Genomic DNA, 16638 nt, shown 5'->3' on the forward strand with positions numbered 1-16638 from the left:
AACTTTTAAATGAAAAATGAGACTTTTGGCGAAATTGTCGTTTTTCCATTAGGTAAATTTTTATGCGCAAGTTATAATTGCGCAATTTGAGGGTCAGTGGAAAAGCGACTACTGTATGGCATGTTAATTTTTAATGAGGCTTAAAATCATCGGCGTGTGCTTCGTTCGCACACAAAACAAAATAGATTATTGTGGTACCCAGTTAAGTTATTTATATCAAAGAGTTCCATGCATTATTAAATATACTGTCGTATGTCTAAGTATTGTAATACGGTAGAAGCTTTTATTACTGCAACATTAAACAGACACTACCAACACTTGGATGAAGATATCCATACTCGAGGTGTGTCTCTCTTAAGTCATTTTCTCTTAAATGTTCCTACACAACCAGCCTAGTCTGAATGTAAAAAGGGCAGATAAGACCAAACCTCCTTTTTGTGCTCCTGCGGCTGTCTGTGTTCACATCAACAGCATCAGTGACAGCTGACAGAGGAGCCCCCACTGGCCCCCACAGCAGACCTTAACCTTACCTGACTAGTCTATTGATTGTCAACATTTCTTCTGTATAATTACTTTTGTGTAGCAGAGGAGAGAAAGGAAAATGGTGGCATATATTGATCTGTGGCAAGGCAGTGAAACAGCCGTTTCCCTTGACTAACAGTGAGTTTCATCTCTCACACGTGATGAATGGTAACAATCTACCCGTGGATAATAACTTTGTGATGGAATGAATCTTTTTACTCACGATGTGCCCGGAGTATTTGGTCCCGGCTAAAAGGGTTATCAATTCTAATAGAGGTTCGCTAGCACAAGGGGGAGCACCTTTAGATGGCCTCGCAGCATCAGTGGGTTTCAGGTCTGATGACCCCCCTGGGGCACAATGGAAGGCCAAGGTCTCTGCTTCAGCCTGACAGTATAAACAGAAAGCACCCCAGTAGTGTATAACATCACATTAAAATAATATTACCATCAAATATCCAACAATAATATTCTTTTTGACATCTAGATGAGCAAATATTTCCTTGTAATGCATTCTGTTAGACTCACTTAAATTAAAATGAATAGGAATTTTTCTGGCATTCCTGTAAATCCTAAACAAATTCATGAGCCGGTTCTGCTTTGAATTGCATGTGAACTCCAAAAGACACATGTATACACATATGTATATGTTTGTCTAGATGTGTGAGTACATGCGTGTTCATATGTATAAATGTGTATATATTGGTTTACTGTATATATATGAATACTTAATACCTTAACGTGAGGAAGGGGATTAAATAAGTGTTTACTTCCCCCCTATTCTTTTCAAATGTGTATAGAGATTATATTTATTGTTTCAAAATTTTTAGATTTCTGTTTTTATTTATTGATTACTTGATCAATTCATTGACTTCTTGAGTTTGTCTAATAAATTGCTAAAATACAAATTACACATTCTATTCTCCACAAAAGAGTTTAATGAGTGACCCGAGCTGTTACATGCTAGGCGATTGGGATTTTATGCTTTATGATGTTATCAATTTTTACCCCGCCCTCCAAAGGGGAGGCAAGGGGTATTGTTTTTGGTTCGGTTTGTTTCCTTGTTTAACACTCTAGCAACAAAACTCTTGGTTGAATTCATACCAAATTGGGTTTATAGATTGCCCGTGACCCAGAATAGATGAAGTTACATTTTGGGAAAAGTAAGTCAAAGTTCAATTTTTTTATGAATTAAAAAAAAAAAAAAAAAAAAATTTCTCCCATTTACTTATGATGGGCAAATTTCAAATGTCTAAAAAAAAACATACATTTTGTTTCAATTTGCTTCAAACTTGGCACATATATACAAGCTGTTGCTATGTTGACATCAGCACATGCATAGACATGATGACATCAGCTGGGTTGATGCCAAAATAAGCAACAATATGTGTGAGGGGCGGGGTTTGTTGTACCTGGCACCTCTTGTTTAGTAATAGTTTCATTTTGTATCGTTATATCTTGCGTCTTGATTGCAGTGTTAGCTGTAACAAAAAGGAACGCAAATGCTGATTCCACTGTTCCAATGGCATTACAGTTTTGTTTTGTTTTTCTAGAAATCAGATTTTTTTTGAGCACTGTTTTTAATATACTATGATATTTTACCTACATTAATTACCTAGCGTACAATATGACCATATATTAAACCCTAACACCTCTACCATGCTGCTGAATGCACTCTCATGTTTCAGTCCACTAGAGGGTTAAATAGAATACGCCTCCATTTAAAGCAGTTTATGATGTTTTCTATTCTGTGTTTAATTGGATCTTGTATAAAACCCAAAGCCTCTTTATTCTCATAAACTGCTATTCTCTCCACTTGCATTTGTTCTTGACCTACACGAAGCTCCATTCCCTTGAGGAGCTCTTAACCTTGCGCTAATTATCTCTGGAAAGAGGCCCATTCACACAATCATCAATTTCATCTGGTGTTGAAATTGAGCTGGGCATCGCCTGACTGTGCCCCATTTCCAGTGAAAGATGGAGGATCCACGAAGCCGGCGATCCGAGGGAGTTCACCTACAGTACAGTACAGCTCCTCATCCCTCGTCTGGTCTCGTACGTCTGTCTTCATTACACCACATGACCTGGAGTTAATCTTGTTGCTGCTGTGTTGTTTCCCTTTTGTCTTTGTCCAATACCCATTCCTCTGTGTGTCTACTTCCTATCTCTCAATCTACAAAAGAACAGTCATATCCAATAACTAGACGCATTAGGATCTCCGCTTCATGTCCATACTTTTGTAAGTGTTGAGTGTAGTGATGATAAGAAATGGGGAAATTAAAGAGATGAAAGTCCTGTGGGCCTTTTCCAGCCATCTGTGATAATCGGATCATGATGTTGGCCACAGAGTCACTTAACAGTTGGCATTCGACGGACATTATGATCAAACTTGATGTGTTTTATGGTGGGAATTACTGTGTATATTTTTTCTTAGTTTATAGGTTACTTTGAAAGCAGTGTGTTGAGAGCTGCTCATCCTCCATATGGCTGCCAGTTTACATTTTTATATACAGTGTTCTTTGTGCTATAGTATAAAACATAAAAATTCTAACCAAAAAGAATGCACTGGTTGACAGATAACGTTTTAGAATCTTCAGGCTTCAGTTTTTAGCGTCTGCTGGCCGCCTCATGGTTTTCATGATGTGTGGAATCCCTCTCATTATGGATCCACATATGTGGTTGTCATGTTAATGTGATCAAAGGATGGTTTAGATGAAAAAACATCTGACCCAGGTTAGAATAGGAATTGGCATTTGATTTATAAACAAATGCTACAACATTTTACTTCTGTTTGGACAGTTATGCAAAGGGTGGGATGCCAGTGACCTTTGTTTATTATATGTTTATTATATTTTTATTTTTTCATTCAAAGGTTGTAAGATTCTTCTGTGCCTGGGTGCCTATGTGAGGTTTTAGCTGATGTTACTTGTTGGTTTCTGAACTGCTGTTCTGAAGCCAGGAGCTGTGTTGACTTTTTGGAGCCAGAAGTGACCATATTTGGACTTTAGGAGCAGATCTATAGGAACAAGTATTTTTGCAGTCTTTTTAAGCTACGTTTATACGTAGCCGGGTATTTTTAAAAACCGAAATTTCCCCCACTCCCTTTTCAAAAAAAACCTTGTGCAGACATGATTGTTTTCGGAAAACTCCATATTTACATGGCCCCGTATATCTGTACCTTCAAGAGCATGCCAGGCCTGTAGTTGGCAGTGTAGTGGGATGATTGAGTGCCATTAACCGATCAAAATTTAAAAGAATCACAATGAAACATCACTTGCGCTATGAGCCTTTGGAGATGTAGTTTAAATATGTAGCATAAAAGCCTTATTTTATATCAAGTAAATACACAAAGATCCCATTAAGCAGACGTACTGGGCACTAAGTAGTTAAGATGCTAACATTCGCTACCAGACTTCCTTATTTTCTAATTTAATACTTGTAACTTCACTTATCAGCTCCGTCCTCTTCCTCTAAACTGTATCAAAACGTGAACTTGGTAAAATGTTTTCTTCAAAAACTGTTACGTCCGTCCAAGAATCTCCATTTTCACATTTCCCTCTGTTTATATGCAAACGCGAAAAATGGAGATTTGCAGAAATCTCCACTTTGGCCGGCATTTTTAGAAACCTTCGTTGTCGGTGCATGTGCTTGTTGTCATGTAAACAAGAAAAAAAATTTCCATTTTTGAAAAATCCCCGACTATGTGTAAACGGTCTCTTAGGGGAACCTATTAACAAAAACTACAGTGGAGCTGTCTGTCAGGAAAAATGTGTTATAGTAAATATGCCAAAAGCCAAGCAAGTTCACGTACAGACCTGCCAGTAAAAGCCTTCTGTTCTACCTGAGAGGTAATCCACAGAGCAAAACTTTTAAGATTGACTACCAAACTATTTTTTAGAAGTAGAATGAAGAATAGTACTAACTTAGCTTATTAACTTAGATTTTTAGATAGAAGTTCAATAAAGAGCAGAAATCCCCCCTCTCTGGTTGTCTCCCATAGGACTTTATTTCAGAAAATATTTCAATCAATGGCAAGAGACAACAAATTTTTTGATCCTGTTTTAATTATGCATCACTTAAATAAATGATGTTTGAACTATCAGATCATTAAAATATGTACATGTATAGACTACGAGCCTGAAAGTCGTGTAGGTGGTGGGATTGTAACTCTTTCTCCACAATCTGTTCAGAGTTGCTGAAGCTATTTCTGCAGCTTCAACATGACCAAACTGTTCAGTGGTTCTCACCTCTGTCAGTACTTTTACCACCTTGTTCTCGATGATTGAGGTAAAACGTGAAAAGGTGTTAGCGCTAGATGTTGTTGATGTGTATCATGGAACAAGAGATGCAGTCTATTCAGCTGTTTAACATAAAACAAGATGTTTTTTTGCCACAAATCATGACTTTCTTGCCCTGTCAAGTTATCTTTTAGTGTGACAAACATCATGTGTGTAAATGTTGGCACAAGTCAGACAAGTTTTAAAAAAATGATTTCTCTCTTGCCAGTGAGTTCCATTTATATTAGACTCTGTCGGGCACATTAGAAGGGGCAAGACTTCAGCTCTCAAAACGAATATATGTATACATAGGGTTTTTTAGCGCATTTTCACACAGTGTACTCGAGTCCGTATCTGAGTACACTGGACCCCAAAGTCTGTTTGTTTTGTCCATGTAAATGAAACCATCCCGTGCTTGAGTACCGTACCTGAGTCCAGTTGAGAAGGTAGTCCTGGGTATGGACTGCCTGGACTCTAGTATGGTACGTTGCCATGTGAATGCGATCCATGCCCGAGACCGGAAGTGACCTAATCACCATTCTGACAACGGAAGTGGGTTAAGCACCACAAGACCCTAGACAGCGCTCCGGTTGTCACCTGAAAAAGCCTCGGATCTGCGCAGCACGGGCTCGCCTTATCAACCGAACCACTCTGTGATATATCAGGGACAACGAAGGTTGCTCTGCTTCTCTTTGCCTCAAACAAGCTAACAGATAGATAAGGGTTTGTCTTCTTCTAACTTCCGCGTTGGTTGGACAGCGACAGAAGTCCTTTCACACCGCCACCTACTGTTTCGGCCCTGTAACACCCCTTTGTACTCGGGCTGCGGTACGGGCTTGTGAACGTATCCAAGTACAGTACGGACTCGAGTACGCAGTGTGAAAACGCCCTTAGACCCAACCCCAGTGGCTGCCACCCGTATCACAACTTTAAGATACTCCTGCTTTAGCTTCATGAATGAGCTGAGGCCCTAGCCGTTTGACTAACTCCATTTCTAAGCTAACAACTCTCACAGTTTCCTCTATATGTGAAACAGCCTTCTGTATATTGACTTTTGTGAACATGACTCTGTTAGTTTTCCTGTAAAAATCCTTAACTTAATGCCTACTGTTGAGGTTTTCTGTGCCTTTCTTCTACTGCTCTGTAACACCAGCTGCAATTAGCTTCAAAATGCCAGAAGCTAACACACAACTCTGACTCATGCACAAACTTCATGCAAACACACAACCACGCACAAACCTTACGTATTGAACTTTAAGGAATTGTACTTATTTTTTTTAATCAACACTTTAAATATAGTAACACTTGCATCTCATATTCCCCACAGACTTTGTAACTCGTATCCAGAGCCTGTTTGAACAACTGGAAAAGAAAGAAAAGGCTGCTTGTCCTCAGACTCACACTCACTAAGAACTGACGTGTGTTCAGTGTCCCAGTTTGTGTGATAGAAACCAGTCACTGCGCCCTTGAATAGAATTGTCACTGATTACTGGTATTTATTATAATTACCCCTGACTCATGTCACCAGTGGAAGCCTTTAAAAGGAGTATAATGGTGTTTTATTGAATCAGCATGTCCCTGTCCTTCCTCTCGACCGCCTCGCTCAAATCTCCTCTGAAAATAAGTGGAATAAAAAGGAAATCTTTTAGTATGGGATCCTCATCTGTCTGCAGTCCAGCCTTTGTACATGTTACAGTTAGCCATTCTGGTTCAAATGATTTGACAGTGGATTTATCACGTTTAATTATTTAATTGCACTGATTTTGTTTCAAGTGGAGATATGATATTACTTGGCGGATTTGTGAAACTGCCATATGTGAGCGTCCTAAAGTCTGTGAATGCTTTTTTTTTTTTTTTTCCACATAGCCTGAGACAGTTTGACCTTGTAACAGCTTAAGTTTTTCCTCTTTGTTTTTGCTTAACCACTGGTATCTTCAATATACTCACACAAAACATGGGGAAGCGAAATCTTATGTTGTACTAATATAACAGTAGCACTAAGAATATATCACCCCTCTAATCCAATATAAGCCCCTGACAGCTGTCAGAAATATCTCTCTTTTCTAGAATGATGTTATAGTTTCCTATAAAACTGTTATCAATCCTTTTATTTTTCTTTTCCTCCACATCTTATTCTTGAAATATGCCTGTCAGCTTTCCCTTTCCTTTTACAAACAAAACACATTCCCTGTAGACCGGGGTGTTAGATCTGGCACCACAAAAACCTCAAGACCAGTTCCTTAAGGAAAGATGTGCTTTAAATACCTGTTAAAAAAAAAAAAAAAAAAAAAAGAAGAAGAAGAGAATAGACGGTAGTCCTCTTACACATTTATCCTACTGCACTTAGCAAGTCTGAAAGCATCCATAAATAATGGTGCTCCTGTTTCCTGTAGGTTATCAGTGCTGGAAAATTAGCTTTTAAAATGCGGTTTGAAATCCATTTGGGTGATTGATGGGTGACAGGACTAATAAATTTTGCGAGTTTCTAGGAGGCCGGCGTGCAACCATTCTTTATGGTTGTCATGAAGCCAGACACATTTGATGTAGAAAATAAGGAGGTCTCGAGCCAACTCTGCCTAATAAAGAATGCTATTGAACGGACAAGTTGTTGTTTTTACAGTCACGATACAGACAGCTCGCTTTCTATTAATGATTCAGATTCAAAACTAGGATTTTATCACCTATGTTGACAATGTGTCTGTGGTTTTGGAAAACGTAGGGATCAAATCAATTGTTAGATTTTAGGTTATATCCTTGCAATGTACAAGATCAAATATAATTTTATTGTTTGGATTTTTTTGGTACATTTTATCTTTTTGTATTTGAGCATTTTTTGGACCGCCTTCAGAGAGCAACACTGCACTACACTGTCCAAATCCAGTCTCAATGTGACCGCATACTGTATAACAGGTCCTGATCAGACATCAGGATACCACATTACACATTAAGCCAGTGTTTTTCAACCTTGGGGTCGGGGCCCCACATGGGATCACCTGGAATTCAAATGGGGTTACCTGAAATTTCTAGTAACTGATTAAAAAAAAAAGCGTATTAATAAAAATATATGGTAAGTTGAGAGAGACAATCACAATAAATAAAAGACATGACAAACTGTGAAGCTGAAGCTTAAGCACTGTGGTTCTGTTTATCTTTCAAATGTTCATTGTGGTCAGTTTCAGATGCTGCAGCTCTTTCATGATTCATAGTTTGAGTTCTTGTTTGTTCAGTATTCATTGTCAGCCTTGTAAATCCAAGATGGATTGACGGTACATATCCTGACCAAGGAAAATAAAATTCTCACTTTGTGCAGCTAATCTGCCTCCATCCATAATAATATACATTATATAGACTAAGTGTGATCTAAAATTAACGTTTACTTGCAACATAATATAGCAATCTATTACATGATCAAATACAAATTAATTTTAGCCCAAAAAAAAAAAAGTCTCCGTTTTGAATGTGTGGGGTCACAAGAAATTTGTGATGTTAAAATGGGGTCACAAGTCAAAAAAGGTTGGAAACTACTGCATTAAAGCATCTGCAAAGGAGACAACAAAACAAAGAAACATCACAATTTTGACAACTAACTCATAAATTAATCATAACCTTATTTTTTTGGTTGTTTTTGCACATGTGAAGATATTTTATCTTAAATTTAAGTACTTAAATGAGTGTCATTTAGCACACCAAATAAAACACATCAAATGCAGTCAATACTGTTAAAAGAAAATCTTCAAAGTGGCAAATCCAACCCCCCGCTGCATCTGCTGTGTATTTGCACTTAGAATTAGGGGACTTAATCTCCAGCGGTAATCACTCAGTTGCCTGCAGTGGATTTACATTTTCACACTGTGTAATCTTCCGTTTACAATATCATTTACGTGGGTTACTCCTTTCCACCCACTGACATCTCTCTCTTCTTCAGTTAAGCTTTGAGAGAGATTGACAGGGGACAAGCTCAAGACGTTCAGCCTCATTTTGCATACAGCAGCTCATGATACTTTGTGTGCGCAACATATGCACATCGACCTGCACCAGTATGCGCACATATGCACACTCTCTGCTTTTTTGATTGATACTTATCTGAAACTGAGCTCTTGTTGCTGTCAGAGCCCGGCTAAGTCTCCTGAGCCTCTTGATTTCTGACATTTGTAGATATTATATTCATAGGGCTGTATTTTGTGATGTGATCCTCTGTAACACTTTAATCTGTTTAGACTGCTTCAATGCTGTGGCAGGGAAGGGGGCATAAACCATTCAAAGAAATAGACGGCTGCCTGCCAAGACCTTAGTGTATCCTGCATGAACTGAGGAATCTTCACTGGGATTTAGACACATGGGACCAAATCCAAGGGTTTATTTGGATCGTCGAGGGGCTGTTTCTAATATTTTACTCGTCGGCAATATGGAGATGATAGCAATATTTTTAAGGAGTTTTCTTATTCTCTCCATTATGTATCTAGTGTTTGTGTAATAAAAATCAATAAAGCGAGTGTAGAATGTTATTTTTCCTTTTCCTCACATATTTAAATGGCTGAAATTGAACAAAATGAAAGACCAGTGCTATGTTTTTTCACATTTGGCTGGCAGTGAACTTCATACCAGAGTGAAGTAATCACCTCCTACTCTGTTAACAACAGGGTAAAAGGTTAGAGATTATTTGTCTGATTGGTATTTTTTTAACACACTTCTCTTAAGGGTGAATTAAAACAAGCCGTATTTGCTGTGTTTCCTCCTAAAGGAAACAGAAAGGCTTTGAAATCGCTGCAGCTAGCGCACAGTTGGAACCAGCAGCACTTAGTAACCTAATGCTGGTCCTGGTGCTTAATGGTTTGCATTAGCTGCAAGCAATAAAATTATCTCAGGTCCTCACTAATGTTGGAATAATCATTTACAAAGATGGTTACCACATGCTGGAACTGTTTTCTTCTTTTTTTCTCTTTTTTTTATGACCCTAATTCGCTGTTATTAATAATGAATAAAAATGCAATTTTCTGTCGGGTTGCTCCAGGGCTCTGGGAATCATTTCAATGAATATTTCAGCACATTATTTTAATCATGGCTCCACATATGCACAGAGGGGGCTTGTTTTATAGGCTCATGCCTCAAACGCCCCAAGACCCCGATCATTAAACCCCACGCTGTCTGCGTTGAGGTTCCTACCTTTGATTTACAAGACTTGTTAAAAAACATTGTAAAAAAAGGAGGCAAGCTGTGCCATTTATACTTGTAATTTGATGCTGTATTTGTTAATGGGAGTGCCTGTGATTTATGTGCTCAGAGGCTGCTGTTCAGATGCTATAGGCTTTAGCTGAACTAACATTACTGGCCCTCTGTAGAGCATGCCACTACTCAGCCTAATAAATCCTCTATACGTGGCCTGATTTTTCTCCTCAAGATGTCTTTTCGTGATAATGAAGTGGCTACTGTAGTCAGAGGATCACTTTGGGTTGCGTGCTCTGTCCAATCTGCCTGTCTTCTTGTCTCTCTCGTAGTCAGATGCATGACTTCTGGCGCCTCGACTACTGGGAGGATGACCTGCGCCGAAGGAGGAGATTTGTCAGGAACCCATTTGGCTCCACCCACTTAGATGTCACATGCAAGTCCCTCCAGGAATATGGTGAGTTTATTGCTTCTTTATGAAATTACAGAGCTGAAAATCCAAGGACATCATTACCGTACGTTTAATATCGGTGTTGGCATTTAAACATTATTAGAAAAAAACCCAGCAGTTAGCCCAGGCTTGTCCATATAGTTTAGCATGTAGCTTTAGAGAAGTTAATTGTCATTTTTATGGGTAACATATTTATGACTCCTGTGAATTGAACATGGCATGTCCACTTTATTGCACTTTTTATTTCCATCACAACACATATTCAAGAACAAATTAGATCTCCTCCTTTATTGTTTTCCTCTCTGTTCCTGAAACTTTTTCTTATTGACCTAGGCAGTCCTATATATTCCCCACCACCTTGTGTCAATTTTGCCTTATGTCATGCAACACCAACTTTTAAAGAGAAGCAGCTCAGTGCTATTAAACACCCTTGGCCCTTCTCTCCTGCCTATAATTGAATAGCAGAACAAATGTATTAAAGGCACAAGGGTATTATATGGAATGCTGTGGAATGTATTGATTCTGAAATTAATGGAGTAAGCACCTTATTTATTTAATCGAAAATAGAAAACAGCCGATGCATTTTGTTCAGGCGGCCTTTGAAAAAGGTTGCAGACTTCAATGACATCATTTGTGTGTCGGCGTTGAGCTACTGAAGCTGACCATTTCAGTTTCAGGATGTCATCTGGCTGCTTTCAGCTCTAGATTTGCCATGACTGTTGTATGAAGATCGTGGCAGCCGTAAAGATAAACACATGCCAGCTGCTGCTGCGGCTGCAGGTGGTCTACATATGAAACCTCATGCAATAATTGCACCTTCTGGTTCAGATTTTCTAGAGGTCCATTATTATTATTATTTTTTTTTTTACCGTAAGCTAATTTTGTGGGCTCTTGGTAATGTGTGTTCTTCTGTAAATGGGAACTCTGAATGCATTAAAGCCTTAGTTATGTAACCTGCACAAAAGCAAAACAAACTTTTATTAACAAAGAATTTCCATTGACATTACATTAAACACCAATGTTAATAAGAATCTAAAATAACTACTCAGTTATAGGATTACATAATTTCTCTTAGCAGCAATAATGGATATTTCCAGCAAATCAAATCTCAACAAAAAAACTCACAAATCATTCACAAGTGAAACTTAACAATCCTTGTTTTTGGTCCATATTGTCAGTTGTCAAATGATCCTCCTCTTCCTAATAATATGACTAATATACAGACAAGTGACAAATTAAAGGAAAATCCAACATGTCTTAGTAATGTGTTGTTCCACCACGTTCCTCCAGAACATCTTCAATAATCCTTTACATTGTGACAGAAGATCACCATCTTTTCAAAAGCTATTCCCTCATTTCATGTTTTTATGATACTAGTGGTAGTGTGTCGTCATCATACATCATCCAAAGTTTCCTATTGGTGAGATTTGGTGACTGTAACATTCACAACATACATCACATAACTTTTATTGTCAGTAAACCATTCAGTGAGCCCTCATACCGTAAGGATGGACATTATCCCCCCTGGAAGAGACCACTCCCATCAGGTTTTCAATTTATTTAAATGCCTTGATCGTTGAATTTGCCGGTTGTGGGATCAATAAAGTCTAATCTAATTTAATCTGATCTAATCTAATCTGACTGTGCATCTCATTGTCTCCAAACCAAGACACAAATTTTTAAAGCTCATTGATGTTAATGTTTATTGTTCGATACCAGAAGGTTTAGTAAAGTTTGCATTAGAGCAAGTTTACTGTTGTCAGTAAGGACTAAAAATAAGTAATAAAATAAGAAAAAACAGTTGAAAAATACAAAAAATTTAAACTAAATATAATTGCAGCAAAAGCATCATTTCAATTTTCATCTTATTTTAATTGTTTCTTCTTCTAAATGTCATGGTGTTCAGTAATAAAATATCCTTGAAGAGTATAAGACTTGTGACTCTTTAACACTAGAGCTATATACACTTTACCTAAGCAATTTATCACTATTATTATTTTATCCTTTTCATTTTTCAGAAAAAAACATGCAGATGTTCTGAGTATATTTAGAGGTTATTATATCAGATCATTAGAGAAGCTGAAATAAAATATTCAATCAAATATATCATTAACAAATGTCTGCAACAATCACCATTTGTCGAATTGCGGCTTTTATTGAAGTATCGTTTCTGCAGAACATAGCAGGGTTTTGTGGTGGAAAAATTTACTTTTTATATTTTATACTCTTTATATTTTATACTGTTAGTACATCTTCTTTTAATGCTGAGTCATTATTCATTATGTGTGATGTTTACCACTCTGTAACACCCCCAACCCAGGAACGGAGTTCTTGCCTTGAGTTAAAACCCAAACACCTAAATGTCTGAATGTGTAGATAGAGGATGGCGCCTGCACTCCAGATTGGATCCAAGCAAGGTTAGAGTGAAGAGGTCATCATGACCTCTTCACGGAGCAGAGAAGGAGTAGTATGGGGTGGTATGAGGTACGTAAGGAATGACATCATAGTTTGAGGGGGTTGGATTTGGTTCTATATAATCTTTAGTTTTCTCTTGTTTAAGCAGACTTCACTTACAGAGTTTCTCTGTGATTGACTTCTCAATAAATGCATTTATTTATTTTAACTCTAACTTTCTCTCCTCCTCTTTGTGTGTGGGTTATCAGTTGAACATTTCCATAACAGTTTTCACATTCACTAGCCTCTGAACATCCACATCTGTCATTTCTAATGCCAGTGAAAAGCTGAGAATCTGTATTTTATCTGAATTATTTAAATGCATTGATAACATTAGCAGATCAAAAGTTATTTAGATCTGTAGATGGTTTTGGTCTGACACAAAAACAGAGGAATTGTGAATCATATTTAATGACATAAAGTCTTTCATCTACAGGGTGGGGAAGCAAAATTTACAATATTTTGAGGCAGGGATTGAAAGACAGTGTATGACCAATTAGTTTATTGAAAGTCATGAGAATTTATTTGCCACAAGAAAATTGACATAATAGAAAATGTTTTTATTCTATGTGTCCTCCTTCTTTCTCAATAACTGCCTTCACACGCTTCCTGAAACTTACGCAAGTGTTCCTCAAATATTCGGGTGACAACTTCTCCCATTCTTCTTTAATAGTATCTTCCAGACTTTCTCGTAATAGTTTTGCTCATAGTCATTCTCTTCTTTCCATTATAAACAGTCTTTATGGACACTCCAACTATTTTTGAAATCTCCTTTGGTGTGATGAGTGCATTCAGCGAATCACACACTCTTTGACGTTTGCTTTCCTGATTACTCATATGGGCAAAAGTTTCTGAAAAGGTATGGATAATAGTGTTAGGTATGATTATGACATCAATGTATGTTTGGTTTCAAAACAATTGACGTAGTGCCTGCTGAGAAAAAACAACTAAATGTTCATTGTAAATTTTGCTTCCCCACCCTGTAACCTTTTTCAGCTTCTATAAATCAACTAAAACTAGTGGAATTCCTCAAAATTTAAATAAAACTGAAATTACATACTGACAAAATATAACCAAAACTAACCTGAATTTAAAAAAAAAGAAAAAAGAATAGAGTAAGTATATATATTAAAAAACTCCTGCCTTGTAGTGTGTGTTTGTGTTGTATTTAGTGAGTGAAAATACCTTTGAGACAAATGCTGGGCTATCAGTTTACTTCCTGTTGTTTAACATTAGCGGCTCAGTGTAGTGACTGAAGACTTGTTGAAGTCCTGCTGGCATGCGGTGGTTTTAATGAGCGGAATAATGTATAAACTTGTCAAGTGAAAGGGATCGCCTGCGGTCAGATGGCCCTGTTGCTCTCCTTGAGAGGTGAGCTGCACTTTCAGGCTCGTTCCAGCGAGCTTTGATGTGGTTGCAGAGCCGAGGCCAGGTTTTGTTATGAGCTGAAATGAGAACAATCTTTTGTTCTTTTTTTGGAGCTTCAGTAGTCTTTGTTGGCAGTGACAGTTGGCAGTTTTTGTTTTAAATGCACCCTGACAGATTCAGATTTTTAATGAATATTCGCTTTTAATTATATGGTACTAAGGACTTGTCTTTAGCAGATAACCCTGTTGGAGAGGATTAGAGGTTGGGGACCCATCAGTCATAACATCAAGACTTTGTTTCGAGTAGTTGACAAGGATTATGTGGAACTTTTTAGTGGGTCGCTGCCTGTAAAAGCACCAGAGTAGAAAAACAAAAATGGCTTGTTTGAGTTGGCCCTTGAGAGTCATTATAAGGCTTTAAGATCCGGGGCTTTTCGAGGAACAGTAAGTTGTCCAAATTAAATACACAGTTTTTTTCATTTGACAGCTGGATGTGACAACGTATGCTCAGCCACCATCTTGAGTTGGAAGAGGGCAGAGTTACACTGTTGTGTTCACAGTAAACGCCAGTCTTGTGAGTGCACTTTGGGGGAAATGAAAGTGAGCAGAGAATAATTTTTTTTTATTATTTATTTATTTTTCCCCACAGGCAACATTTTAGCAAGTGAGTGGCCTGGTTCATTCTTGACAGCATCTGAGAGGCTTGCAATCCTCTGTAAGACACTCATAAATATTAAAAAATAATAAATTTTAGACAGTTTTTCACATGTGGATTTGCAAGAGACACACGATTCTGAACAATTATAGCGTTTTGACAGCTCTAGTAATATTTTTCTTTTGACCAAAGTTGCTACTGGCGATATTGGCTCATCTTTTTTTATGTCAGAAAATGTAACATCAGGAAGAATTTAAGACTTTCTCCAGACTTTATTATCCAAGTTGGAACAGAGTGTAGATAATTAAAATTATGCATTGTTACTAAACCCCAAAAAAATGGACATAATTTGAGATGTCCATATCGGAGTGACTACATGGTCAGGAGAAATGATATTTAAGTGTTTTCTTAACACACGCCAAACAGTTGACTTAGGGACCCGGGTTTCCAGGCTTGCTCTTTGCATGACTTCTTTGGACTCCGACTAAATGTTTCCCGAACTTGGTTTACCACCTCTTCTGAAACAGCCAGTTGTCCAGATCCTTTTTTCTGACATTAACAGCCTTCCTCTTGAAACTTCTTATGCCACATCCAAATCTGCTTTCCTGTTGGCGGTTGTTTATGAAATTTTCTAACAAATTCATGTTGCGCATTCGCATTTAACTGAGTTTGGGCATACTTCAATACACAGAACGCCTTTTCTGTCACAGTAAACGGCATGTCTATTCCTGAAAGCAGAACAATAAAAGTGATTATACTTTGTCGTGCAAAAAGAGCAAACAAATTTTAAACAAACTATTAGGTGATTAAATTATGTTAAATTTTTTGGGACATCCTATACATTAAAGGTTCAACATATAAGATTTGTGCATGTTCATGAGGACTGAGATAAGATAATGACTAATAATTAATGCTGGTGCAGATTTCTAAATAGAACAGATAATTTTTTTTTCAAAAATCCATATGCTTGCTCTTGAGTACTTCACTGCCTCCTTTGTTCCCCTGCAGTAACAACTATTAGCTTGGAAATGGAGTCTGCTGACGTCACCAAACTTTTCCTAGCTTCAAACAGACTCCAACCATGGCTTAAAAATGATCCAGTGCTTTAGTATGTTAAAGTGTAATACCGCTAATGACCACTAGTTGCTGTTGCCGAAAAGCCCTTGTTCCCATAGACTTACACTTAAAAGTACTGAGTTCATATTTTTTTTTCCCAGAGGTCATTCATTTTGTTTTGATAATCTAAGTGATCTGGTGATCCATCTTGAAATTATTCCTTCATTAATAAGATTTGAGGACAAAGAGGAGACCTTGGTTTTGATTGACAGGTGTATTTGACAGCGCACAAGTCTGACCTACTGAGCTCCTGTTGAATAAACTTTTTTTTTTTTTTTTTTTTTTTTGCATATAGCATGAGTGTAGCTTTGGTTAATAGGTTGCAGAAACATGACTGTCAAATTTTCAAGTTACACAAATATTTAATGAAATGTATCATATAACACACCCCCCCCCCCCCCCCCATGCTCCCACAGTTCCACTCACTTTTGGCCAGAATGCAGATCTCCTGGCTAAAAAATAACAGTCCAAAACCCATCATGAGTGATGTTAAAGTACCTCCACTCCACTTCTTGTATAGAAAATTTGGGAATCTTACATATTGAACCTTTAAAGGGGTCATATTTTGCTAAACCCACTTTTATTAGTCTTTGGTTCATTTATTTGTGTATTTGGACCCTAATAGTTCATAAAGTT

The 16638-nt window shown here is 37.5% G+C and overlaps 1 protein-coding gene across 1 annotated transcript in view; it reads left to right on the top strand.

Moving 5' to 3' along the window:
* Positions 1–16638, top strand: part of nbeab (neurobeachin b) — a 399314-nt gene that overhangs the window by 259754 nt on the left and 122922 nt on the right. The window contains exon 40 of the mRNA XM_030151793.1: positions 10292–10416. Coding sequence (XP_030007653.1) covers positions 10292–10416 — 125 coding nt within the window. The remainder of the gene's footprint in view (positions 1–10291; positions 10417–16638) is intronic.

Source organism: Sphaeramia orbicularis, chromosome 13 (assembly GCF_902148855.1).
Source record: "Sphaeramia orbicularis chromosome 13, fSphaOr1.1, whole genome shotgun sequence".
In the NCBI taxonomy this organism is placed as follows: Eukaryota; Metazoa; Chordata; class Actinopteri; order Kurtiformes; family Apogonidae; genus Sphaeramia; species Sphaeramia orbicularis.